We start from the raw sequence: 27781 nt of genomic DNA, 5'->3' as shown, positions 1-27781 counted from the left end.
GAGCCTTGTGGGGTTGGAGGACTATGGACCAGGAGAACTGGCATCTATTTAAATCTTTACCACAAACAAGTCCTGAACCTTCCTGTGCATGTGTTTCTATAAAATAAAGTGCTTTTCAGATTTAAGGCACTGTATAATTATTAAAATAACTCATTTTAGTGTTGTACAGGACAAAAATTGGTACAGATAGGAATTGTAGAAAAGCAGAAGTGCTCAAAATATATGTGGCTGCAAAAGGTTCTTACAGCTAAACTTATGTCCTCCATAAATAATATATGAAATAAGAATAACACAACAGTGTATGGCAACAAATACATGAATAATGGAAAATGTTCATTTTAAACTAGATGACTAGCAAATGGAGCTCTGTGCTCTTACTTGTATGCATCTGAACATAGATCACTTAAAAATCAGGAGTAATTAATATGTAGTTTTTAACTTTGAAGACTTTTTGAAGTACCTAATATCTATTGTCTGCTGTTTCGTGGCACGATTTCAGTTATTTCTAGTTCCTGTTCTGGTCTCTTCCTTTAATGCAAGGAGTGGTGGTAGGAGAACAAATGTGGAACAAAAAAAAGCAAGTCCGGTATCAAAGCAGAACAAACAATAATTAAGAAAACATTATTGGGAGAGTAGACAAGGTAAAAATGTGAGTTATAAAGAAAAGGGGGGGAGGGAAGGAGTAGGAACTCAAAAGACCATTATAAGAAGATAAAAGATAACTTTAACACAGACTACAATATTTTCCTTAAACTCAACTTCATGAAGTTTAAAATTTGCAGTTTACATCTTCTTAAATCTGAATTTGTATTCTTTACTCTCAACAAGAGTAAAACTACCATTCATTCAGGTAATGATAGAAAAACTAACACGGGATATATAGTATAATATATATGTAAAGACACTCCATTGCAACAGTATTCATATACACATTGACATATTTACAATCTGGAATAAAAATTTAATTACCAGTATATGCCATGAGTCTTCTTCAAGGTAATTGTTGTAGATAAATCAAGTGATTCTTTTATGTAGAGAAAATATTTATCACTAGTAGAGCTGTATTTTGCAAATTTAAATACTGAAATGAAGTTTTCTGAATTTGTTTTAGGCCAGATTGATTGGGCTGCGTTAGCTCAGGCATGGATTGCCCAACGGGAAGCTTCGGGGCAGCAGAATGTGGTGGAACAACAGGGAATGATGCCAAACGGACAGGATATTTCTGGAATAGAACCTGGCCCAAACAACCATAGTAATTTTCAGGGGGATCCCAACTTCAACAGAATGTGGCAGCCAGGTTTGTTTGTTTGCTTTTCCTCCCCACTCCCTCTCATGTTTTAGTTTTTTATCTGGCAATTTGATGTGTGTGAACATTTATTTATATTATGCCATGTTTCTGTTTTCTGTGTGGATGTCACCCTGCCTACTACATTATCCACTTACTTTTGCTAACATGTCTACATTCAACACAGAGCTGGTTCAAGGATGGTAAGGTGTACAACCGTTAAGATTTTACAGCAATATATAATCATCTGAAATTTTCGAAGGTGCCAGAGTGTGTGTATATAATAGTCTTTGTTGGGTTTTGTCTTTGAATTTTAATATAGTATGGTAAATGGATGTTTGGTAATAGCTCCTCCCTAGAATTCAATTACTTGTTTCCTTTCTTATTCCCAGGTTGGTAGGAGCTGGAGCATTTAAGGGCACAGTGTGCTTCTGAGGAAGAAGCCATCTATTATCACTCTTACAACTTTTTTATAGCTGTTTTGGGCAAAGTTGTTGCATAACCTGTCAAAAAGTTCTGTCCAGTACTTGACTGGTGAATACTTGCTGTAATGTTCCTTCAAGGTACAACAGGTTGGATGGAGACCAGAAAGGGCAGAGGGCTCTTTGTGAAATATACTTTTACTGTATCTATATTGTTTTTTGAGGTTATCCTCTCTCCCAAGGTCTTTCCCTACCCATGTATAAGCACCACTCATGGAGTGCCCATAGTTAAGATTAACCAAACTTTTAGAATAAAATGGGTCACTTTCAATTAATTTTAATTTGCTCAAAAATTTAATTTTTGGTTGAAACATATACATTTATTCTTATCAAGGAGAATTTTTGTCCTGAAAGTTTCATTTAAAAAAAAAAATACATGAGTTTAAGCACAGAAATAGAATTATTGCTGTTTTACTGCTAAGAATTATTTCACAAACATTGTCTTTTTTAATTTTTAAAAAAGAGATCTAGCACATCTGTAAAATGTCATGGCAATATGAAATTTGGCAAGAATGCATTTTATAAGTCTGTAGGTAGTTTTATTGGGCCATTGACAATTGCATTTGATTTTATAGCTACAAGAGAGGAGGAGGGAATTCCCAAATCTGCAAATGTACATTAAATTATTTTAAAAGATTAAAACAGTGATTTCCCCAAGTTCCATTGGCATGCTGGCAAATGCGCCTATGTGAACTGAGTGGAATTCTTTATTTAAATAGACCATCACTGGTTAAGCTTGCATATGTACCACAAAGTTGTATAGAAAGTAGTTTGAAAGGTGGAATTTATGTATGTAAGGTGAAAACCACAAAGCTGTTCCTCTTTTTCTAAGTCCCTGAACTGGGACACAGAAGATCCAGGGGAGTCATGGCTGCAGTATACAGGACTACAGAGAGTCTGAGTAGTTCTTTTCACAGGGCAGCCAGGGGAGCGGCAGTAAGTAGGGCAGTTGTCAGGGCTGTCCAAACTACTCCGGAGCAGCCACAGAGTGCAAAGGTATCTTAAGAGCATCTTAGTTCTTCCATCCCAAGTATCAAGTTCTTCGTTGCCATCTATAAGATGGACAGTACTAATCCGCATAATGTTTTCAAGATTTTGGATTTTTTTCTAGTTCCGAATAGCTTTCTTGTATAGTAAACTTAAAGAACTTAACATAGAAATGTTGAATTATTGTTGAGTGTCTATGTTACTATTGGGGTACTAGGGAATTTTTATATAATTTAATATTTTTGTCCATGACTTGGGAATAAAATCATTACTGATCAGGTTTGAGATTGGAGGAATGGTAAATAATTGTTCTGTCAGTAACCTGACTTCTTAATCTGACTTAGTGGGTAAGCTGGATGCAAGCAAGCAATATACATTTCAGTACAGGTAGGAGTTCCCTGGTTTGGCACCCTCAGGACTTGAGTACAGGCAGTCCCCGGGTTACGTCAGTCCGACTTAAGTCGGACCTCTAGTTACGACCGGAGGGGGGGTGCATCTAGTGCAGGGAGCCTCCCTCACTGTCGCCGCCTCCAGCGGTGTAGGAGACGCTTTCCCCCAGCAGACCAGGGAGACGCGGAGCGGCTTTTCTCGCCGCGAAGGACGCGGGCGGCGGGACTGCCGAGACGCGCCGTGGTCCTGCCGCCCGCGTCCTCCGCAGCGAGAAAAGCCGCTTCGCGTCTCCCTGGTCTGCTGGGGGGGGGGGGCGCAGCTAGTGTGCCCCCCCCCCCCCCCCCCCCCCCGCAGCAGACCAGACTTTTCTCGCCGACGCCTGGGGTAGAGCAGCTGGGGGGCTGCCGGGTTGGTCGCACAGCGTCGAGGTGCGGCGCTACTGGACCAACCCAGCAGCACCCCAGCTGCTCTGCCCGAGGCGTCCCCAAATCAGCCGCTGCTGAAACTGACCAGCGGCTGACTACAGGAAGCCCGAGGCAGAGCTGCTCTGCCCCGGGCTTCCTGGAATCAGCCGCTGATCAGTTTCAGCAGCGGCTGACCAAGGGTCGGTGCTACCAGACCAACCCAGCAGCACTCCAGCTGCTCTGCCCCAGGCGTGTCCGATTCAGCCGCTGCTGGTCAGTTTCAACTGCTGCTGAATCTGGACACCAATTCCGACTTACATACAAATTCAACTTAAGAACAAACCTACGGTTCCTATCTTGTACGTAATCTGGGGACTGCCTGTATTCCCAAACCACAGAGTTTGCCAGACCAGGGGAGGTCAAGGCTCCCATCCTGGCTGTCGGCCCTGCTCATCCACCAGCCCCGCTGTCTGCAGCCTGGCCGCAGCTGTGCTCCCTGCTGCACTGCTCCAGCCAGGGCAGCATTCCTGGGTGCTGCAGGTCACCCAGGCTGCGTTCCTTGCTGTGGTGGCTCAGCTGGGGCTGCATTCCCTGGCACTGGTTCTGCTACCTATGGCCCCAGTGGGGATGCAGTCCCCACCACCAGCCCCAGCCAGGAGCTCTGCTTTCCACCACAGCAGCCCACTGCTGAGATGGTTGGGCTCCCCACCACCAGACCAACCCCTGAGCCTGGCCAGCCAGGGCTCTTTGATCCAGCAATGTCTGTGGTTCCACCAGACCATGGATGTTGCCGGACCAGAGAGTCCAGGATTTTAGAAGTTTAACCTGTATAGCCAAATGTAAAGTCATACATCTAGGAACAAAGAATATAGGCCATAGTGACAGGATGGGGTACTCTATCCTTAGAAGCAGAAACTCTGAAAAGGCTTGTGTTATGGAGGATAATCAGCTGAAAGTGAGCTTGCAGTACAATACCGTGGCCAGCTTTCCTTAGGATGCATAAATAAGAATCTTATTACTTCTGTGTTTGGTATTGGCTCTAACCACTATTGAAATATAACCATTTCTGGTTTTCATACCTTTAAAGATATTAAGAATTAGAGAAGGTTCAAATAAGAACCAGGAAAATGATTAAAGGATTAGAAATCACTGCTTAATAGTGAAAAACAGATGGAGCTCCAGGAGTCTAGCTTATTATCAAGGAGTAGGTGGAGGGGTAACTTGATCACATCTATAATGTCAGTTTATACGTCTCTGACTCCTCATTGAACAAAAGCTGAAAGTCTTACATTTTAGCACTTTATGAGAGAGACAAATGTTTATAACCTACCAAAGTCTAATTGTTAATGTCATACTGAATTTTATTCTAAATTCTGAACAGAATGGGGAATGCCTCACCAACCTCCACATCCGCCTCCAGATCAGCAATGGATGCCTCCAGCTCCTGGCCCAATGGAAATTGTTCCTCCATCTGAAGACAGCAACAGTCAGGATAGTGGGGAATTTGGCCCTGACAACAGGCATATATTTAACCAGAACAATCACAACTTTGGGGGACCACCCGATAACTTTGCAATGGGGCCAGTGAACCAGTTTGACTATCAGGTGAAACACATTTGTTACTTTAATATTGTTGACGTGCAGAGTCCCTTCTGTGGAAGTGTTCCTCTAAGAATATCTAGCAGTGACGCTTACTCTTCATTTCTACGAACAACAAGAAGTTTATAGCTGTTAAATCTTAGCAGCTAAGCTACATTTTAACATGCAAAATATAGTACACATACAAAAGAAGACTTTAGAATTTTCAGTTCTGAGCTAACAAGATTTTTTCCATACAAATAATGATAAACGGTTATGTGAAAGATTAAAATGATTCAGTGTTTTCCAGTATATCATTAATATGACAAAGTTATGTAAAGGAAAAGAGCATTAAATAAAGGTCAGAAAATCATATATATAAATATACTAGAAAATGTACTATAGAATATAGTCCTGCATTTGCGGGGAGGTAGACTGGATGATCCAACTGGTATTTTCCATCTCTATCATCTTTGAGTCTATGAATAAACAGTTATATATATTTTTTAAGATTACATCTATTTTTTCTTTACTCTTGCAGACCAGATATGTGCAGTGTATGTAAAGAATAGATTTTTTAAATATATTATAATGAGTTGTATTAGCCAACTCTCTATCCAAATAATTTATTTTAGATTATTTTTCCAATTTTCAATGGTGTTGTGCTCAAACCTGTTAAAATAGATTTTAAGCACACACTACCTTTTGGAACATCTACCTTGTATTCAGAGACAGTAGAAATCTGTGGGGAAGACTGACAAAAGGTATAAGAATTTCTTTCTATTTTCTGTCCTACTTTTTCTATTCTTAAATTGTGGTTATGTCAGGCAACATTGTTAGATAGGGTTTCCAGCTCTGCAGAATTGGTCTGGAGATTCCAGGAGTTAAAGATTGTCTCATGATGACAATCCAACCAAGTACTCCAGGAATACATCCAACCAAAATTGGCAAGCCTATTGTTAGATGTGAGGTAAAGACAGAAGTCTTCTGTTTGCTGTTACTATTCAAAATTTTATAGAAAACTCAAAATCCTGTAAAAATGGTACTAAAAGTCCTCACTGCAGCAGATGATGCAGCAAATGGTATTTAAAATTATAGTGGAAATACTAAATGTCTTAGGGTATGTCTACACTGCAACACTATTTCAAAATAACTAGCGCTATTGCGAAATAAATTTAGTCCACGTCTATACAGGAGTTATTTCGAAATAGTGTCAAAGTACTGTCAAGCTGGAGGACGACTTACTCCAACTCCTGTAACCCTCATTGTACAAGGAATAAAGGAAGTCGGAAGAAGAGTGCTCTGTTTTGAAATAAGTGCTGGGTAGATGCTCCCTGTTTCGATATAAGCTTTTTTGAAATAAAATACACACTTGACGTAGCTCAGTTTGCATAGCTTATTTCAAGTTAAGCCCTACAGTGTAGAAGCACCCCTAGTTATTTGAATAATCAAAAGAATATCTTAAAGGGGTATCTTGTTAGTCTGTAACTTAAAAAATGGGTAGTCCTCTGGCACTTCAGAGATTAAGAAAAAATATATAGTATCATGAGCTTTCATGGGTAAAATCCACTTCATCAGATAATGAGCTCAAAAGTATATCATAAACCGCAGTAGCTAAGAACTGATTTAAAAAGAAACAAAACATTATTTTAAACTTAAAACATTTTTCTGGTTTTAAAAAAAACACATTTAACATTAAATTTCAAGTTTTAAGACTTCATACAATTGTCTTAATTTAAATTGAATTATTGTAATGTTTATAATTTATAAATATTAATCTGTATATGTTTTCTTCCAAAGTCTTAAAGGAAGTCACATTTAGTGAGATGGTGGGAATCATTAACTATGCACCTGGAACCAGAGTTTATTGAAGTACTGTGCCCGCTTTTAATAGCAGTAGCAGATACTAGAGTTTTCTTCATTTTGGATTATTCAGATAATTCTATGACTAGTTTTAACAAAAGTTGAAAATTTGATTGCAGTCGAAAAATAAAAAAGCTTGTTTTCCTCTTCCAGTCTGAATAAAAACTTTGTGAAATAATGGGGACCTGCTACACGTTGAACCTCTCTAGTGTCAGCATCTTTGGGACCTGACTGGTGCTGAACCAGAAAATTTTCCAAATCACAAGTCGATATTGTCCAGCAGCGTTGCCAACACTTCCACTGTTTACTGGGCTCTTGGAAGACGTTTAAGGGTACATTCGAACTATATAACAGCATAGAACATTGAGAGCCAGGACTGTTGGCTGTAAACAAACTTTATGGGACCGCAGGAAACTTTGCCACACCTATGATAATTGGACATCTGGCTAACTGAAATCCTGTTGGACCACAGATATTGCCAGATTAGAGATTGCTGAACTAGAGAGGTTCAACCAGTAGTTGTAAAATCTTGAAGGCCATGATAACCAGAAACAATCAGTTCAATTTATTAACTACAGATAACTGTTGTTTTTATTTATTTTTATTGTTTTTATGCCTACTAACACTAGTGATGGCCAGAATAAAGTTCTTTTCTTAATCAGTTTTAATCAAAACATGTTTTGCATTTAACTTTTTTTGTGTGTCTAGCACACTTGAAGTAGTTTAAGTTAACTAATAAAAAATTAAAATGCTGCTTTTGTGCATTTTAAATTTTAGTTTACGTGCAAATAGTTTGACAGAAATCACACACACAAATGAACCTAATAAATAAATGTCATTCATATAATATATACCATTTAAAGCATAATAAAACATTAAAACAGTTAAAAACCATGTTAAGCTATATAAATGTATAGAGATATAGTGTGTCCTGTGGTTACCAATGAGTAATACCAAATTTAGTATAAAGAATATATGTACTTGCAGGTAAAGATACATTAATTAATAACCAATGAGAACCAACTTTTTAATAGAAAATAAGAAATACAAATGCAATACACGATTAAAATCTATTTTAATCATGGTTTCCTGTTTGCTCATTTAAATCATGCCAAAATTGGTAATTTAAATAATTTTAACTTATCCGAACTAAGTTAATTTTAACTTAACCTATCCGAAAATATTTGATACTTGTAGCCTTATATCTATATACAGTCCTTGGAAATGTATCTAATGGCTGTTTTTAGGCTCCAACTATATATTCACTCATCTGAGCCACAACTTTGCAACTCTGAATTGCATGGCAACTTGGTCTGTATGCCAGGGCTGTACCAAACTTGCCTAATAATGTATGTGTCATTTTTATCAACCATTATGTATATTTTTATTTGTAATATCCTTCATAAATGAGTGAAGACTGCAGGTGAAGTACAACAATGAGCAACAAAAATTTGGAGCTTTTCGCCTTTGTCCTCAAATTGTAGTTGTAGGAAAAGGATGATTGCAGGCTCATGCTTGAGGGCTCTTTATGCTGCTTTAGCCATCAGGCTGCACTTTGTGCCCCCAGCTTTAACTGAGCATTCTACTGATAGTTGGTAGGGATTTGTGTAATATTGATCGCAGCTAGATAGGAATCAGACTTCAGTTTTAATGGCCGAGAGAGAGTTGTTTGCGGCCCATTCACAGATTCATTATTGGCTTATATTCTAAAATCTATTTTCAAAACCTGGTCTTAAATAAGTCACTTTTTAAATAAAAATGAAAGTTTAGACATTTTAGATAAAAATATTTAGAAAACAGATAGAAAGACCATAGCTAGGGAGAAAAATCCATGATTTTAGTTTAGATTTCTGTTCCACTTACAAAATACACGCATGTGCATGCATACATGCTATATGGAACCCCAGGAATAAGCTTAGAGTATATTGTATTAAATGTGAAGAAAAATGAACTGCATTACTCTTTCAGCATGGGGCTGCTTTTGGTCCACCTCAAGGTGGATTTCATCCACCTTATTGGCAGCCAGGACCACCAGGGCCACCAGGTCCTCCAGCACCATCAGCACCTCCCCAGAATCGAAGGGAAAGACCTTCGTTCAGAGACCGTCAGCGTTCACCTATCGCAATGCCTGTGAAGCAGGAGCCTCCACAGATTGGTACATGTTAACCTAATTTTAATGAAAGAAACCCCGAAACATATTTTAAGACATGATTTTCATTATAAAACTTGAAATCTGTAATTATGATTTTAGAGAAAGATTGTTGTTATTGAGAGATGCATTTTTTTTATTCTTTTCCTTCCACAAAACTAAATCTGTCATGCAGATGCTGTAAAGCGTAGAACTCTTCCTGCTTGGATTCGTGAGGGCCTAGAAAAAATGGAACGAGAGAAGCAGAAAAAGTTGGAGAAAGAGAGAATGGAACAGCAACGTTCTCAGATGTCTAAAAAAGAAAAGAAAGCAAATGAGGAAACTGAAGAAGGAGATGGTCCACGGTTACCCCAGAAAAGCAAATTTGTAAGTAGAAACATTCACTTTTTACCAAAATATGTATTTTTGTGAAAGATCTTAACATTTTTCTGTTTTCTTGTAAACTGAAAGTTTTTTTTTCTACAATGGTTGCTACTTGTGTTAAAAATTAAGTTTTGTATAAACTTCAGAGGCACTTACCTGACCTTTCTAAATCCTTGGTAGATAATGGGCAAAAAATATAAGTGTACCTGGAAAAAATATTATTTGGTTTGTAATAGCAAAGAGGCAGTGATAAAATTGGCTTTTATTAGCTATTTCCATAAATTGTTAATTGGCATAGACTCTGAGGTGAAGAATTAAACTGTTTGTACATGGACTCATTTGAGTACTAATGTACCATGCTTGTCAAACTGCTTAGGGGTTTGGAACGGGTCCCATATGAAGTGAGATTAAAGAGATTAGAACTTTCAGTTTGAAAAGAGGAGACTAAGGGGCGGGATGTGATAGAGGTATAAAAAATCATGAGTGGTGTGGAGAAAGTGAATAAAGAAAAGTTATTTACTTGTTACCATAATATAAGATCTAGGGGCTACCAAATGAAATTAATGGGCAGCAGGTTTAAAAGCCTCTGTGAAGAAGAACTTCCTTTTATTTGTGTGTCTACACCTGTACCCTCTTTCAATAGAGGAATGCAACTGAAGACATTCGAAATTGAAAATGAAGCCGGTATTTAAATATCCCATGCTTCATTTGCATATTCGCGTTATGGTGCCATTTCGAAATAACAGATGCTGTTAAGACACGGTTATTTCGAGAGAAAACCCTTCTCTCGAAATAACGCTTATTCCTCATTCAATGAGGTTTACCGGTTATTTAGAGAGAAGGGTTTTCTTTCAAAATAACCGCGTCTTAACAGTGTGTGTTATTTCAGAAGAGCGCTATTTCGAAATAGCGCCATAATATGAATATGCAAATGAAGTGCAGGATATTTAAATCCTGGCTTCATTTTCAATTTCCAATGTCTTCATTTGCATCTCTCTATCGAAAGAGGGTACAAGTGAGACATACCCTAAGCGCATAGTCAACCTGTGGAACTCTTTGCTTGAGGAGGTTGTAAAGGCTAGGACTATAACAGGGTTTTAAAAAGAGCTAGATAAATTCATGGAGGTAAGTGCATTAATGGATATTAGCCAGGATGGGAATGGTGTGTCCCTAGCCTCTATTTATCAGAGGGTGGAGATAGCTTGATCGTTACTTGTTCGGTTCACTCCCTCTGGGGCACCTGGCATTGGCTGCTGTCGGCAGACAGGCTACTGGGCTAGATGGACCTTTGGTCTGACCCAGTATGGCCATTCTTATGTTCTTATGAACTAATTTAGGGAACCTTATGCTGTAGCTTTATGTTTGTGATCATGTTTACTGAACAAGTTACAATGTTGGATACCTATCCTACAGTGACCAGACCACTGCAGAGGTGGTCTTTCTGGACAAAGAGAGGTCAGGTGAGAAGTTGAAAGCTGCAAATTTTTCTCCGTGGGCATCTACCTTGCCTGACTAGTATCTTAAGTTGTTGACTAAAAATCCTCTCTCTGGACTGTAGTCAGATTCCTCCAATCCATGCACCCTGAATAAATCGCATTCCCTTGGGGGAAAAGCATCTCCATTCATCCTCTCACATGATTTCCTCACCCTGCCTCCAGTAACAACTTTGTATGTCCTAACTGAAAAAAACCCATCATGGCTTGTTCTCTGCAAATACTTGCTTAATAGTCCATCTGAGGATCATCAAACCAGATTTCAGCTGCTGATTTATGCTTGACTTGCTGGCTTTAGGGGCTTGTAGAGTGGGACTAAGTATCACTTATTTGTTTGGAGAGCTGTTTTGTTTCATTCTGAAATTCTGTATTTCAATTTCTGTTGATTATCATAAATAGAAACTGTCATGTTTTAATTATGAATTTATCCTACAGTATGCATTGTTCTTCTTACAGGATAGTGATGAGGAAGAAGACATTGAAAACCCAGAAGCTACAAGTCTTGGAAAAGTCAGTAGGAGTCCCTCTCCTGCTCCTCAAGAGGAGCAAAGTGAACCTGAAATGACAGAAGAAGAAAAGGAGTATCAAATGGTACAAAAACCACATTTCTCTCGTGTGTGTGTGTGTGTGTGTGTGTGTTTATACATTAAGGATGTTAGGTATTGTGTAATGGACTATTCATGTAACCACATCAAACTTTAGCTGTTACATGACTATTCAATATTCCCCAGGGATGGGGTTGGCAGCCAGTGTGCTCCTGGGGAGCTGCCACCCTATTCTGCTGCCTCTGTATCAGTGGAGTCAGTTCGTAAGGGGAGCCAGTTTAAAAATTGGCACACACAACGTTTCCCACCTGCCACCCAATACTGCTGCCTCTGTCAACCATGCTGTATCAGAGGCAGCAGAATAGGGTGGCAGCAGCCCCTGTTTGCGAGGGATTTGAGCTCCCCACAGACAGAAGCTCAGGCCTGCTATGGATAGAGTTTGCGCCAATATCCCATGGAGCACCTTCCCCCTCCCCACACAACCTTTTCCCCCCTCCCAGCTTTGCACTGCTGCCTCTAATAGAGGTAGCAATGCAATGGGGACAGGCAAAGCTGGTGCTCAAGGAGAGCTGGCTGGGGACAGTGGGCAGGCAATCCATTGGAGCTGATGCTCCTGGGAAGCTGGCTTTTGCCTCCACCCCGCTGCCGCACTTACCATATATGTGAAGTTGGTAGCTAGCTGATAAGCAGTAGAGCAACACAATATACTCATGTATTTTTGTCCAACTCAGTGGTCTTCGTCCACAAATAATTCTGTCATTCTTTCTTGGAAGTAGGGACGTGAACATGCACACATCTACGCGGTCAACCAATAAGCCTGGGCTTATTGGTTAACCAGCACGGTTATATCCCCCCGCTGCCTCTGTATCGGAGGAGGGGGGCCCACAGGAGGCAGGACGGTTAAGCTATTAACACCTATGTAAACTTTGTTTGAAATGTAATCATGCAAATGTCCTGGCACACACCCACACACCACACAACCTGCTTTCCCAGCAGCAAATCTGGAGGACATCGCAAACAAACTGCCCTCAGCCTCCACCTCACTGCACAAATGCCATCATTCCCCTCCCTTTCCCCCACCTACCTCTGTGCAATATGCTCCCATCAGCCCCACTGGGGGCTGGGATAAAATCCTGCTTCTCAGATTAGCAGGCACCAGCAGTCTGTGCTGATCCTGTTCTGACTCCCAGCTAAACAAATTATCCACACCTCACCCCTAAGCCAGCACACACCCACCCACTATCTCCCCCACCTACTCCATGAAGTCAGCCTCTTACCTCCCTTCCGAGCCCAAGAGTGTTGATGAGACTGCTAGGCTTCTGCCTCTTTCTCTCTCCCCTTTCTTGCACATGGGACTCTCCAACTCCCCTCCCCTCTGACTCCACCCCTCCAAGCCAATTAAATAATTTACTCACCCCACCCCCACCACCTAATCTCTTTTTATCTCATGCTTACCTGCTCTGGGATCTTCAGTTCAAGCACTTAGCTAGCTCTGTTTAGCTGCTCTTTAGGACCCCTTTCCCCTGTCGGTTAGCTGAGCTCCCTGCCTTTACTAGAGCTTTGAACCTCTGAGTGGGGCTCAGAAAATAGCTGTGAGGCCCAGCAGGTGTGCAGCTTACAGGAAACTTAGGTGGGGTGGGGGTTACATGTTTACACAAATATATGTATTTTAACATCCCTACTTAGAAGTTATTCTAGCATTCCAACCCCTCTGAAAATTTTGCTAAAAATATAGCTTCTTGAAGCGCAAGAATAGCAAGATTGCTCCTAGAACCAGCAGCAACTTTTCTATTAAAATGTTTTAATTATTTGAAGTTAGTGTCTTGTGGCCTTGCACAATGAGAAGTGGGAGCTTGTTTCCCCGTATGCCTTTAATTGCAAATTATGCAGTATGGCCATTATGCCCATTAGAAGGTCTCTATCTCCAGGTATGTCGAGACTGCATCCCTCTGTCAGCAGAGGGATACAGATTAGGCAGGTCGACATTGCAAATGAGGCAGGGTTTTAAATATCCTGCACCTAATTTGCATAAAAATGGCCGCCACGTTTTGCTGAGTTGGCAAAATGTGGCGGCCCTTTTTATGCAAATTAGGCGTGGGATATTTAAATCCCTGCCTCATTTGCAATGTTGACCTGCTTATTCTGCATCCCTCTGCCGACAGAGGGATGCAGTCTAGACATACCCTCCTATAGGAAACTTTTGCAGGTGACTTGTATAGGTTTTTCTGTCTCTTTCTGAGCCCTATACAAGTGAAGTGCTGGTGTTAATGCCTCAAACCTTTGAAGTCTTGTGCATCCACTTAATTTCATTAAAATAAAGTCATTGTGCAATTTGTATTAATGGGATTTCATACCCTGCAATCTACTCACCCATAGCGAGTAGATTTTAGCCCGGTGCGGTCATGCAGCGCAGTCTGTGCATGCGAAGTGTGCGCTTCAGTGCAGCTGGCGAGCAGGGCTCGTTGACGCTTGGCGAGCCCTGCTTATGATTATAGGTTGGTGTGAGAGTACAGACCATTCTGATTTTTTTCAGTTGGACATGATTTCTAGTCCTGCTTTTAACTAGAAAAAATAAAGGAACCAAAAAATTTTTTTTATACCCATACAAAGCAGTGGGCTTGCATATGTGTAACAGCATGTAGAATATGGTGCAAATTCTTTACCTCCAGTGTTTAAAATTATTTTCTTCAGATGTTCTTAACAAAACTGCTGCTGACAGAGATTCTTTTAGATGTCACAAATGAAGAAATTTATTATGTAGCCAAAGATGTACATCGTAAAGCAACTAAAGGTATGCTCTTTTCAGTTTGTTCAGTGAATATTCAATATTTGCATGTTTTTAGAAAATTTTATTCCATAGCAACTGTTCCCAAGATCAATCAAAATATAATGCATCTGACTTACTAGAGCTCAAATCCAGTATCATATATTGTTGTCTTGTGCACTGTATTGTGAGTTACTTCAGTTATTCCATTTCTTTCATATCATTCATTTATTTAGTGTTAATGGTTTTTGCAGTGTAGATATCTCTTTATGCTGTCATTTTATCTCAAACTTTTAGTTGATCAGAAATGAAAAGAGAAATATGAATCCTCATGTAGCTCATTTTCTTTCACTGTTAACAAGCTACTCTATATACAACAGAAGGTGATTGATATAATATGAATAAAATTGAATATGTAAATACTGGTGTCTGAAATATATATACAGATGCTTGTAAGTTGGAGACGGATCTATGATACAGATTTGTGGTGTGCAAGTGACTGTTAACTCACATTTATAATGTGAAACTCTTACATGGTGAGAAAATCTAGGACTGGTTTTAAATGGATGATACGTTTTTAATGTTTCTTCTCTCCCTCCAAAAAACAGCAATAGTAGTAGATTTAACAATACCATAGACTCTCATGACTATGAAATCGTGGCTATTTGTGTTAACATGTTGTTCCTGTTGTTGATGTGATACAAAGCTCCTGCAAAACAGCTGGCACAGTCCAGTGCACTGGCTTCCCTCACTGGGCTCGGTAAGTATGTTGCTTATTTTTGAGAGGGGCTTAAGGGGGAGATCACTCTTGTCTTGCATTTCCAGAAATTGTGTTTTGAATCTAGGTTGTAATTACTGCAATAATGAAAGATCTTTCTGCTACCTTTATTCATGTTGGATAGGACCTTACTTTACAAGTCATCCCCTAGATCTCAGTGGGATAATTTGTGGAATAAGGAACTAATCATATGAGTAGCATATCGGAATATTTTATCTAAGTTTGTAAACTAGATAAACACATCAGAAGTACACTTATTTTTTTGGCTAGATAGTTTACTTGATAGCTAATTTTAACAGGATCAAATTACAATGTTTTTGAAGGAAGATGAGTATTTTTATGCATTGCTCCTGTTTTGATCCAGCCAATGTTAGCATTGGGTAACAGTTGACAATATAATTGATAAAAATGTAAAGCTCTGGTTTGCAAAAAAAACCACTATTAAAATGTTTAGAATGTATGCTTTCATTGAGAAACTACACACTTATGTAAGCTCCCATATCCACAATTGTCAATTTGAAGATGTACAGAATGTGAAATGTAGAATTGCACTCTGACCTGCAATAGGAAAAGCTCTTTCCCAATGTTGTCATCTTTGCATAATCTAGTAGCAATAGAACAGCACATGATCACTGACATTTTATCACACGTTTGAACTTTGTTGAACTCCTTTACATGAAGTGAAATGTTCTGTCCCAATTATTCAGATCATTTAAAACTAATTGTAATAAAGATTGAGACCCTCAAATGGGGGGGGGAGTAAAATGCCTTTGCGACAGATGTTTAAGGTTTCTTTGTATCAGTCCACGATATATTCAGATCTGTCTTTTAGCAGTGAGGGAAGTCCATGTTTATTCCATCTCTGTACCTTTTAAAGTACAGTATTTTCTAAATCTCAGTAGAAAAGTTGATATGGCATTCATGAATTCTGAGCCCTGGAAACTGAAGGAAGGCTGCTGAAGTCATTGCAGAGATGACTTCAGGGGAAGTGTCCCAGGCATTTCACTGTTCTGTGTGTGCGCCTGCTACTACATGGGAAGGCATTGTTACTGGCTCCATATGGAGCTTTTTTATTTTTTGCCCTTCCATACAATGAGAAAAGTGCCATGGTCACAGTGGTTGCTTGCTGAGCAATAGAGACAAGCTGTTCCAGGAGTAAAACCAGATATTAAGCTTCAGTACAGAAATGAGGGCCTTGAATACTCCAGTCAACCTGCAATGGCACTTCCCTCAGAATAAGTGGCTTCTTCAGAGAAGAGCAAGTGAAAGAAGGGCAATGTACTCTCCTCTTTGCCCCACAGAAATATTAAGAACAAGGCTTAATCTTTCCTCGTGATAGACTGGGCTTTATGCACGCAGGTGGACTGGGTGGTTATGGATCAGGAGACAGTGAAGATGAGAGGAGTGATAGAGGCTCTGAATCATCTGATACTGATGATGAGGAATTACGACACAGAATCAGGCAAAAACAGGAAGCATTTTGGAGAAAAGAGAGAGAACAGCAACTATTACTAGAAAAACAGTTAGAAGGTAAGTCACCTAAATATGTTCCTGAAATATACACATGCTTACTTTTTACATCTTAGTAGAATATGTCTGGGGTGGTTAGATAGATGAAGACATATCGAAATATACATGTAGATATTCAGACTAAAATGTGTAAAAAGTGATGTTCCTCAATTCTAAAGGTTTGATAAAAAATGTGAAATACTTTGCCGAAGACTGGTTTGGTTTGGGGTTTTTTTTATGCTTATAAAATCCATTATTTATATTCTTTATAGGCTGTTTATTTTCTCAGTTTTAAAAGAATAAATTACAGTGGATAGAACCCTGCATATCATGGATATCCACAAGCCATTTTTGTAGATTGGCTGTGGATACATATTGTGTATGTGCAGGGCTGTACAGATAATTTTCAAAAGTAAATTCCTTTAATAGGTTAATCCTGAGAGAGGGTAAAATTCACCCGTATGTACAGCACCTATGTGAAACCTTTTCTACTCTGTTCTTTAAAGTAGAAGAGAAGCCTTATGGTTTTTCGTCACGTGGGAATGACAAGCACTGCTTTGCACAAGGAGCTTTAAAATAGTATAGATTTACAAAGTATTCTTAAGTTGAGAACCATTCTGCAAACCTCTTTGCCAGTGGGTGTATGTCAGCTTACTAGTGTGTGAAGAAAAGAGTTTGTGCAGATGAAGAATTTTGTACATAGATCCTTAATACATGGGAAAAAAATGCTTGTGATGTCACTCACTGTTTCAAAGGGACGGTCTGGTTCTGTCTCTAAATGGTGAAAAGTTGGTAGCTATAGAAGCTATGATTTTGGGGGGATTTGCCCCTTTCCCTGATTTATTTTAGCAGAATTTTTCTTTCATTTCATTAGTGCTAGATTACCATAGAATGCTTCTTTGTGGATATTTAGACTTTTAGGTTGCTTGTTTACCTTTGGTTCTTGCTGCTTTTGACACCACAGACAGACTTAACTTGGGTCTCTAAGGGCACTTCTACACTAAGTGAAAGATTGATGCTGTGGCAATCCATCTTCTGGGGCTTGATTTAGCGGGTATAAATAGACCCACTAAATTGAACTTGGAGGATGCTCCCATCAGTACCGGTACTCCTGCTCCTTGCAGGGAGTAAGGGAACACTCCAGTCGCCCTCCTGCTGTGTGTGGACAGCGAGGAAATGAGATTTAAGATACTTCGACTCCAGCTATCCTCATTTGTATCTTAATTTGACCTTCCGCTGTAGCATAGACCAGGCCAAAGAAAAGCTGAACAGTCCTAGGGATGTAAGAGAGTAGTTGATTAGTTGACTACCGGATAAACTTAAACTTATCTGGTAGTCAAGTTGACTACTTGCTTTTTACCTCTCTCTCTCTCTTCCTTCCCTCCCCCCCCCGCCTCAATATCAAAGGCAGCAAGGGAGGGAGGGAAACAGGAGCCAGCTTAAAAGCTGGTTTCCCTCAGCAGTGTCTCTTCTCTCTTCCCTCCCCTCTCCCCCTTTTATCAGAGGCAGCAGTGGGAGGGGGCTGGGGAGGCTGCTCCAGCAGCATCCCTGTCTGTGAGGGGTCCCAGCAGGAAGATGGGACCCTACGTGGACATTGGCTGGTCTGGCAGCCCCACTCAATTCTGGCTCACTCCGGGACCAAACCATGCTGTGACTCTGCAATTTAAAAGGCAGTAGGAGTCAGGCAGCCTGCCTCTACTGCATTTTTAAATTGCAGAGGTATAGTGGGGTTTGGTCCTGAAGTGAGCCAGGACCATTCAGAAGGGGCTGCCTTCCACTATCGAGTAGTTGATAAAAATTATGTCGACTACTTGATTATTTAAAATAACCTAAATTTAATATCCGTAGGCAGTCCTCCAGCCAGAGGGACTGTTTTTCAAACTGTTGAAAGTTGGACTGATTTGTGACTGCTCAATCCTTGAATAAAATAAGACCCAGGATATGCAGTTTCTTAAAGCAGATGTAGAGCTATATTCACTGTTTCTTGTAGTCTAAGGAGCCAGTTGGGGTCCACTCTATTCTAAATCTGAATAAAGTGACACACATAAGAGTTCAATCTAACTTAGGACACTCAATTGTCCATGATTCAGCAAGTCAAAATAAAGGAATTCTGCAAGACCCCTGCATTCACACACTTGTTCACTCAAATAGTAAGACGTTCCTTTGGATTTTTGGGTTCTCATACCAGCCAAAAGTTCCTTGCCCCATTGCAGAAAACATTTTCCATGCATCTGACGAAGTGGGTCTTTGCCCACGAAAGCTTATGCTCCTACACTTCAGTTAGTCTATAAGGTGCCACAGGACTCCTCGCCGCTTTTGCAGATTCAGACTAACACGGCTACCCCTCTGATACTTGATTTCCTAGTTAGAGTATCTAAGGCGTTTATTTCAAGACATCAGATTATTCAATTAGATATGTTTACTTGTGTGTTTTCATAACTTGATGTCAGTGCCTGTTTTCACATTCAGTCACTCCAACTTTAGCTTCGGAGAACATGATATCCTTGAGTAGTGCGCTCACTGGCTTACCTCTCTTTTCACTTTGGATATTAATTCCCCTCTTATACATGATGGCTACAGCACAAGAAAATCTGCTTTGGTTATCTCTGTTTCCTGATTGGAGAGCTATCGTGATGAGTATGTGCATGGGTCAGAGGCTCACTTAAGTTTCAGGGTGCGATCTACTGGAAAAATAATGTTTACCAATCATTTAGTTGTAGTAAATTTATTACTTCAGTTGGGATCTGATGGGGGCATGACATGAACAAAGTCACCACTGGCATATTTATTTCCTCCCGGGGGGGCTTACAGCCTTGCCAGGCCTTTGGGCAAGGTGGCATTGAAATCACTCTGTGCTTCCAGAAGGGGTGCAATGGAAGAGCCAGGGTTGGGGACAGCAACTCGTAGCACTCTTGCTCTCCTAGCCAACCCTTGGCACTGCCTGGAGTGTGCTGCTTAGTGCTCCAATGGCAATTTAAGAGCCCAGGACAACTGCCTCCTTTGTACCACTTCTCTCCCTACCCCAGTCAGTGGGCCCATTTCCTCCTGTTCCTGGATAAGCCAGTCCTACAGGGGCGTGATATTCTAATATTTAGTTTCCATTCCTTTCTCTAGGTCCATTAAAATGTGTGCATATACATTCAGAGGAGGAAAATTCTCTGTATAGTGGTCACAGGAGGGAGAAGAGGTCTCCCTGAGGGGAAAAAAAAATTTGAAACAAAGGAATGTTGAAATATTATTTGATTGTCAGGGTAGGACATATAGTATTAATTGTTGATCTTGCTTGACTTCTAGTTAAACATAAGCAAGCATAGAACCTTTGTCACTGTCGAATATTCAAGAAGGTGGGTTGTTTTGTGAAGCTTAAATTTAAAATTATCCAAAAACTCTTCCGGAGCACTTCCTTTTTCCTGGTGTGTGTGAGTTGTGTTTTTATGGGTCCAAAAAAAAAGGTGGTCTCTTTATAAGGCAGTCCCAATCAGTGGTCTCCAAACTTTGTGCCCAGGATCACTTATTTAAGGGCAACCAGGGTATAGCCTGCCCCGTTCCCAAGGTCTCACCCCTTACTCTAAGCCCTGCTTCACTCCTCCTCTCCACCCCATCACTCACTGTCTCCTGTCCTCACTTTCTTTTACTGTACTAGGGCATGAAGTTGGGGTTCAGGAGTGCATGCGGGCTTGGAGCTGAGGAGTTTGGATGTAAGGGGGTGAAGGTGCAAGATCTGGGAGGGAATTTGGGTGCAGGGTTTTGGAAGGGTTTGGGGCTGCCCAGAGTATTGGGGTGCAGTAGGGGGTTCAGGGTGCTGGCTTTGTATGGGGAGGAGTGTGGGAGGGATGTGGGATAGTTGCTTTGAGAGGAGGAACTGATAGGGTGCAGGAGGGAGTATAGGGTGCTGGCTTTGGGAGAGGGCAGTTCCCCATTCCTGGCTAATGGGCATCACCAGTAGAAACAAACAAACAAACAAACATATATTTATTTATTTATATTTAAAGTTAGCATATAGATAATTACTCCAGCCAGGACAGGTTAGGCTAGTATTTACTACTCAAATAATTAAATTTAAGTGTAAGAGAAATAAATACTATAATGAAATGCATACATCAGTCAACACACTTAAAATAACATACTTTGAAAGACTAAAATTACAGAGAATATATATGCAACACAGGAACTACAGAGCAGTAACAACAATACAAGTATGTGTTGGGAGGTGAGTGCGAAAGAGACTGTGTAATCCAGATATTTTGTATGTGTGTGTTTGAGAGACACTATGAGCTCGCACTCACCATTCAGAGTAGACTTCAGACTACAGCTGCTTCTAGTCCTCCTATCCCCTGCTTTGCAAAGGTGAGGTACAGGGGCGGGAGGGAGGGGGAGAGAGATGGCTGGCTGCTGAGGAAATCTCAGAGAAAGGGCACTGTCTCTTTTAAAAAATGCGAACAATCTCACACTCAGGGAGTGCTCTGAGTTGAGCCAGTCAGGCCAACCTCTTTCTCTTCCCTGCTCTGTGGAGATGGGATACTGGGGCAGGTGGACATTGTGGCAACAGTGCTCCTTCTCAACTGTGCGTAGCCAGCCACCCAGGAGCAGCTGCAAGAGAGAGCAACAGGTGGGGAAGAGCACCTAAATACATAGTGTTGGCTGTGCAGTTCTGTTGATCAGCAAGTCTGCCTTCTTGTCAGAGATTTTGATCAATTGGGAGAATCTCCAGGATCAATCAGTTGATCGATCGGTGGATTGGTGACCACTACCTTACATGAACACAACAGTTATTGCATCTATGTATCTCATATTCAGTTTTATGTGGCTTTTAAATTTATTCTATTTAGAAACTGTTATTTTTCTAGATTTTCAATTTATTTTCCCCTACTTTTATTTGTGTTCATATTAAGGATATTTAAATGGAAAAAATACTGTTTTTGCTTAGTCTTCTGCTCATCATATAATATTCCCCACTTAAAGGCAATACTGAAGTTGTGGACTCAAGCCTTTAGCTAGAAAAATCCTATGTTTATAACATTAACAAGAGGATTTACCTGGAATTGCTTGGGTCCTTAATTGAAACAAGATTTCTTTTTCTTTAAATCATTGTTCTGGAGTGGGAATGAGGGAGGAGTTCAATATTAGGGATGTTACAATGAGTGTATTTAGGTAACATGTACCTACTGAAATTTTCAGCGGTTACACATTTACATGCAGCAGGGAGGGGCTTCTACAGAGCTACCTCCGCCCCTCCCTTATGCTCTGAAACAGTAAAAGCCAGCTCCCTGCGCACACCAGCTCCCACTTGCCCCATGCATATTAACTGATGAGCCCAGGTTCATCGGTTAACAATGTATACGTTTACGCTTTCACATCCCTATTCAGTATACAGGGTGCCTGGGAAGAGAGGATCACCTCCGCCATCTTCACCGGAGCCTGATGGGGCCGAGTGAGAAGTGCCTGTCCATTGCTGCTGCAGTGGGCATGGCCAGTTGGGAGGGGTGCATGTCAGACAAACTCTCTGAAATATATAGTAGATAGCTGTTCCTTTCTCCAAAGCTGCCCCCTGCTGGCCCAATGGGGTTATAGCTGTCTCAATCCCCATCTCTGGCTCCATGTTGCTCCCCTGTGGTCATTCTACACTACATTATAACTCCCTCCTACCAATCCTCTCCCTTTCCATTTTATGAGAAACAATCAGATTCCAAGCATATACCATTGTATTGGCACAACCAAACACTTACCTTGATTTATGTTATAAGGGGAAGCTGCATATGATTTTTGGTGGTCCTAGCTCTTACCATTCTGGAGGAGTTCTTGAAGAAATGGACTCATGGGCAGATACACACATTTCTGAGCTATATAATAAGATTATTGACTTCAGAGATGTTTGATTTTTATTTTTGTGGGGGGGGGGGAAGCAGCCTAAGAAGATGGAACAAAGATCATCGTTGAAATAATAAAATGGGATTTCTTCTTATATGGGAAATGTTTGGAAAAGGTTCTATGGTATAATTTAACTTTTGAATTCCTTGATTTTGTAGATATCTGAAAGTCTAAGCAGACATACTAGTCTTAATATACTTGGGTATGTCTACACTTGCAGGAGGAATAACGGTAGTTCAAAATAGAAGCTTTAATTCAAACTACCTAGTCTGTGCCACGTGTAGCTGCGGGCAGGTAGTTCGAACTACTGGCATTTAAAAATGGCGCCCGCCCGAGAACATGCAAATGAAGCCCGGTATATTTAAATCACAGACGTCATTTGCAAGTTCGAATGCCTACGTTAGCCACCCTAGTTCACTAGGATGGCAGTGGAGACATACCCCTTGTTATGTTATTTTAAGGAGTATATTTTGCATCCTTAACATGTTCCCCTCAGACTCCTTTCCCTTCAATGGATGATTCCATTATTTACTGACTACCAAAGTGGAAGTTAAGTTGTGCTTCCTTCATCCTTCCATCTACCTCAAATGTCCTGAATTGGGTTTGAAGTAAAGAATTTAAAATAAGTATATACAAAGACTTTAAAAATATAGATTGACGTTCAGGTGTAGAAATACACTTCTCTTCTAGGGTATTCACTTTTGCCTTTTAAGTTGTCACAGCAAGCAAACAATGGAGTTGAGCATAACTGTTGAGCCAGACTGTTATCCCCAGAAAGAGCTGTAAATGGATGTTTCCTATCATAAATGGGCAAAAAAATCTTTACTGCAACAGACGTGCTTTACCATGGTTGAGAACATTTTTGGATCACAACTGTAATCTGTGTTCAGTGAGGTAGAACAGATTCAGTTTTATGTAGAATTTTGAGACAACCATTAATCATTCAACGTGCAATTGAAACACATATCTTGTTGTTCAATTGCTGTATATCAGTGTTGATTATAATTGAATTGAAAAGGTGAGCACTTACAGATTATTGGGCGGGCTGAGATTTTTGACAGTATGTATTTAATGCGACCATGTGCCTTGTTCTGTTATTTTTATAAAAATTATATTGAAGAGGAAAAAAATACTCTAAAATTAATTTTCGATGGTATGATAATCCTTTAATATATTTAAAATGTGTATAATGCACTGCAAACTCTTCTAAAATTCATGTTAATTATTTATTGTATTTGCTTAATTGCTGTTAATTTTAAAATAAATCATATGGAAGTCCTGAATAATTTGGGAAAAATAGAAATGGGATATATATAACCTTTTTCTATCATGTAACCAGTTTGATTTGGGTCAACACTAGGGATGTAAGTGACTAATTGACTACCTGATAAGCATATGTTTATTGGGTAATCAAGTAGTGACTTTACTAGTCATTCCCCGTCTCCCTGCTGCCTCTATCAGAGAAGCATCTGGGGGGGAGCAGGAGCCACCAGCAGTGTCTCTGTGGGGAGGCACGGGTTGGGTTGTCTCTGAGGTGCAGCAGGGGACGGGTTGCAAGCTGAGAATCAGCTGATTCCCGGCTTGCACCCAGTCCCAGACACTGCACCTTTGCTTTTTAAATGTATTAAGAGCCTGGCAGTTCTCAATACATTTAAAAAGCAGAGTTGCAGTGGAGTTACCTTCTGGGGCCAGGAGCTAACTCTGCTGTGGCTCTTCAGTTTCTTCCTTTATTGACTAGTTGAGTAGTTAGATGGAATTTCCATCATTACTTGATTAGCGGATTAAATGCAATTTAACATCTCTAGTCCACACTGTGATCTGTCAGCAGTATGGTACATGGAAGGTTTGTCTATACATGGAGTTATTCCTGTTTAACCTCATGTGTAAACACTCTTATTTCAAAAAATGTTGTTTAGGATCAGCTCTACATAGATTAGTCTTTGGTTCTGTTTCTAATGGAGATATATCCTCTAGAACAGCGTTTTTTAAAGTGTGTTCCGCAGTACATCAGTGGAAAAAATTCTGCTCCCCCATCCCCTGCAGACCTCATAGACAGCTCCCGCTGTGGCTGCCCCCCAGCCCACAGGACGGCCCCTGTCACACAGGGCCTCCGGTGCTTCGCAGCCTCCTCCTCCTCCATGTGTGCAGGCTGGCATGGTTGGGGTTTCTACTCTTTCCCCCTGCCTCTGCCCTGCCAGTGGGAACCCTGGCCTGGTGCTGCAGCTGTGCTGGGTTCCCCGCTGCATGGGCAGGGGGGAGAAATGGGATTGATCTCTCCTCCCGCCTCCCCGTTCCCTGAGGAAGCCAAGTAAGTGTCCCCCCTCGTGCTCAGACCCCGCACCCTCACTCCCCTCCCCCTGCCAAGACTCCGCATTCCCAGCTTGCTCTGACACCCTGCCCCAGTATCCACTCCTCTATCCTCCCTCTTGTCTAGACACATGACCTTATTTCACGTTGGTTTATTATTATCCTTACTTTTTTGGGGTCTAAGTTTTCAGCTCCATGTACCAGACTGTTATTAGGGCAGTCTTCCTGGGGGGGATCATGGCGCATTTTGAACCCCACGTCTCCCAGGCCCAGTAGTTTGGGGGTTGTTTTGGTTTTGTGTTTTTTTGTTTTTTGCTCAACAAAAAATATCGTTGGTGTTCCCCATTTAAAAAATTTTTTTTTTTGGTGTTCCTCAATCTTAAAAAGTTTAAGAAACACTGTACTAGAACCTCTCATGCCCCCTCTCTTTCCATAGCAGTGCTAATTACTCTCAACAAGAAGCCCAATGACTGAATAACGAATGATACAGAATCTCTTCTAGTGTTTTCTAGAGGTGTGATTTCTCAGGGTGGAATGAAAAGTTGATACACCCTGGAATACATATTGCTTTGAAATTATGATTTTTTTTACCCATGCACAAAGTTCAAATACATTTAGAAGATAAACAAAATATGAATTAATTGCTTGCCAAAATTTATGCTTGAGTTATATAAATAAAAATAGGATCAGAAAAGGTTAAAAAAATTTCCTGTTTTGCCTTTTTAAAAAAATCAGAAAGCAGGTTTTAGAAATAACTTCTTCTCGTGTCATAAAATTAGGAGAAAAATTAGGTCATTTGGTGCAACTTTTTATCATTGTGAAAACTCTGTGTATGAACTAAATTCTGTATGTCAAATGAGATCTTAAATAATATTAAGCATCTCAAGGAAAGGAAGGAGGGGGGAATTGATTTTTGCCTCATCTGAAAAAAAAAACACATTTTGAAACTTTAAGATGGTGGTGTATTGAGGTGTGGCAAGTTAATTGTTGTATAAAATTCAGATGGTCTGGAAATTTGATCCTTAGCAAATAAAGATAGCACATTTGTTCTTTTGCCATGTAACTATATCACATTATGTGGCATTACTTGTGTTTTTTTTCTTTCATATGCTTTTCCAGAAGAAAAACTCCAAAATGAAAGAATTGCTAAAGAGATGAATGAATTCATGAACAAAGAGCAAAATAGCAATTCAGCACTACAGGAAGTAAAGGAAACAGAGGATGATGTGTTTAATGAAAAGAAAAGATCTCCAGGTGAAACTGCACTAGATATAGAATCCAAAAAAGAGGCTAAAGAAAAAGAGAGAACAGGAAGGAGTAGGTCAAGAAGTACTAGTAGTAGTACCAATAGCAGCAATAGTAGAAGCAGTAGTAGCAGCAGTACTGTGTCTAGTACATCATACAGTACGAGCTCAGGTAGTAGCCGCAGTTCTTCACAGTCTTCCTCTCCAAAAAGGAAGAAAAGACGTAGTCACAGTAGATCGCCATCACATAAAATTAGACGCAGTAGAAGTAGAAGTTATTCTCATAGAAACAGGAGAGAGAGAAGTAGAAGTAGGGAAAAGATAAGAGAAAGGAGGAGATCTAGCAGAAATAGCATGGAAAGAGGGGAGAGACGGAAAAATCATAGTCCTTCCCAGGAAAGAAGTTGGGAGAGGCGTAGAAGCAGTAGTCACTCAAGGGACAGACGAGCTAGTCGTGCTAGTCGCAGCAGGAGTCGAGATAGGCGTAAAAGCGAAGACCAGCATAGAAGTCTTAGTGGAAATAGGCACAAGCATAAGGGTGATGGTAAAGATCAAGAGAGGAAAAAGGAACGAAGTAGGAGCATAGATAAAGATAGGAAGAAAAACAGAGAACGGGAGAGAGACCAGGAAAAAAGAAAAGAGAAACAAAGAAAAGAAGAAAAAGACAGTAAGTCTGGCAATCATGATGACAGTAGGTTAAAGAGAAAAAGAGATAGTGAAAGAGCTCTGTCTCGCAGCAATTCAATGTCTGCTAAAATTTTAAGACAGGATTCTAGACAGGAAAGCAAGAAAAGTTCTACCAAAGATAGTAAAAAACATTCAGGCTCTGATTCTAGTGTAAGGAGCAGTTCTGAATCACCAGGAAGCAGCAAAGAGAAGAAGGCTAAGAAATCAAAGCATAGTCGGTCACAATCCATGGAGAAATCTCAAAGGTCTGGTAAGAAGGCAAGCCGCAAACACAAGTCTAAGTCACGATCAAGGTAGTATACTTTTTAAGTATTTTGTCTGATTTATTTATTTATTTTATTTTTACTATTCGTCTTCCTGTGTACAACATATAAAAGTATTTTTTAAATAAAATTTGGTATGTTATAATTGTCTTGGGCAAAAGTAATTTTGGAAAGTCTTTTAAAATTGCTAATTGTTAAGCCTAAAAAGCATGTCTAGTTTAGGGGTGCCTTTGCCCCATTAACTTTTTCCCTTTTCTCTTTATTTTTCAGGTCCACCACCCCTCCTCGTCGTAAACGCTGAGGAGTGATGTGGCACCAGTGATGTGACATTAAAAAATTCCATGAGTTTTAAAGGCTTGTCTCATTATAGAGGCACATTGTGGCTGTGTAGGTGAAACCAGATTCCTTTTTTAAACTGTAAATAGGTGTATTTTTTTCAAATGCTGCTCAGTTAAATACATAATAGGATTTCTTTGTATTGCATTTTTTCAAAAATAGTAGTGCTTAATAAGAATATAAAACATGCCATTCTCTTTCAGCTGTACTTAAAATTATTGAATGTACTGTGATGTCAATAAAGCTCTTTAGTTCATTTTTGTTTAAAATTCTTGAACCTTAATTTTATGTGTTTAAAACATAGAAAATGGTTTTTTTAAGGTAGCTGGCTTTTGTATAAAATTTTAAAAGTGCTCTGAAAAAAGTTGAATGGGTATCGTTTGTCTAAGTATGTAAATGGGGGTGGGGGGGGGTTGCCCCTGAATTCATCAAGATTAGTTGGCTGTGGAGAAAAAGGAGTAGACTTCTAGTTACTTTTTTATCTTC

The 27781-nt window shown here is 40.1% G+C and overlaps 1 protein-coding gene across 1 annotated transcript in view; it reads left to right on the top strand.

Annotated features, from left to right (window-relative positions):
• PNISR (PNN interacting serine and arginine rich protein) overlaps positions 1–27564 on the top strand; it is a 38000-nt gene extending 10436 nt beyond the window's left edge. Inside the window, exons 3-12 of the mRNA XM_006118432.3 lie at positions 1112–1297; positions 4930–5153; positions 8958–9144; positions 9314–9504; positions 11451–11585; positions 14231–14330; positions 15010–15063; positions 16441–16611; positions 25885–26989; positions 27230–27564. Coding sequence (XP_006118494.3) covers positions 1112–1297; positions 4930–5153; positions 8958–9144; positions 9314–9504; positions 11451–11585; positions 14231–14330; positions 15010–15063; positions 16441–16611; positions 25885–26989; positions 27230–27260 — 2384 coding nt within the window. The 3' untranslated portion in view covers positions 27261–27564. The remainder of the gene's footprint in view (positions 1–1111; positions 1298–4929; positions 5154–8957; positions 9145–9313; positions 9505–11450; positions 11586–14230; positions 14331–15009; positions 15064–16440; positions 16612–25884; positions 26990–27229) is intronic.
• The last annotated feature ends 217 nt before the right edge of the window (positions 27565–27781 follow it).

This window comes from Pelodiscus sinensis, chromosome 3 (assembly GCF_052426305.1).
Source record: "Pelodiscus sinensis isolate ZL-2025 chromosome 3, ASM5242630v1, whole genome shotgun sequence".
NCBI lineage: Eukaryota > Metazoa > Chordata > Testudines > Trionychidae > Pelodiscus > Pelodiscus sinensis.
This window is presented reverse-complemented; position numbering and strand designations above follow the sequence as displayed.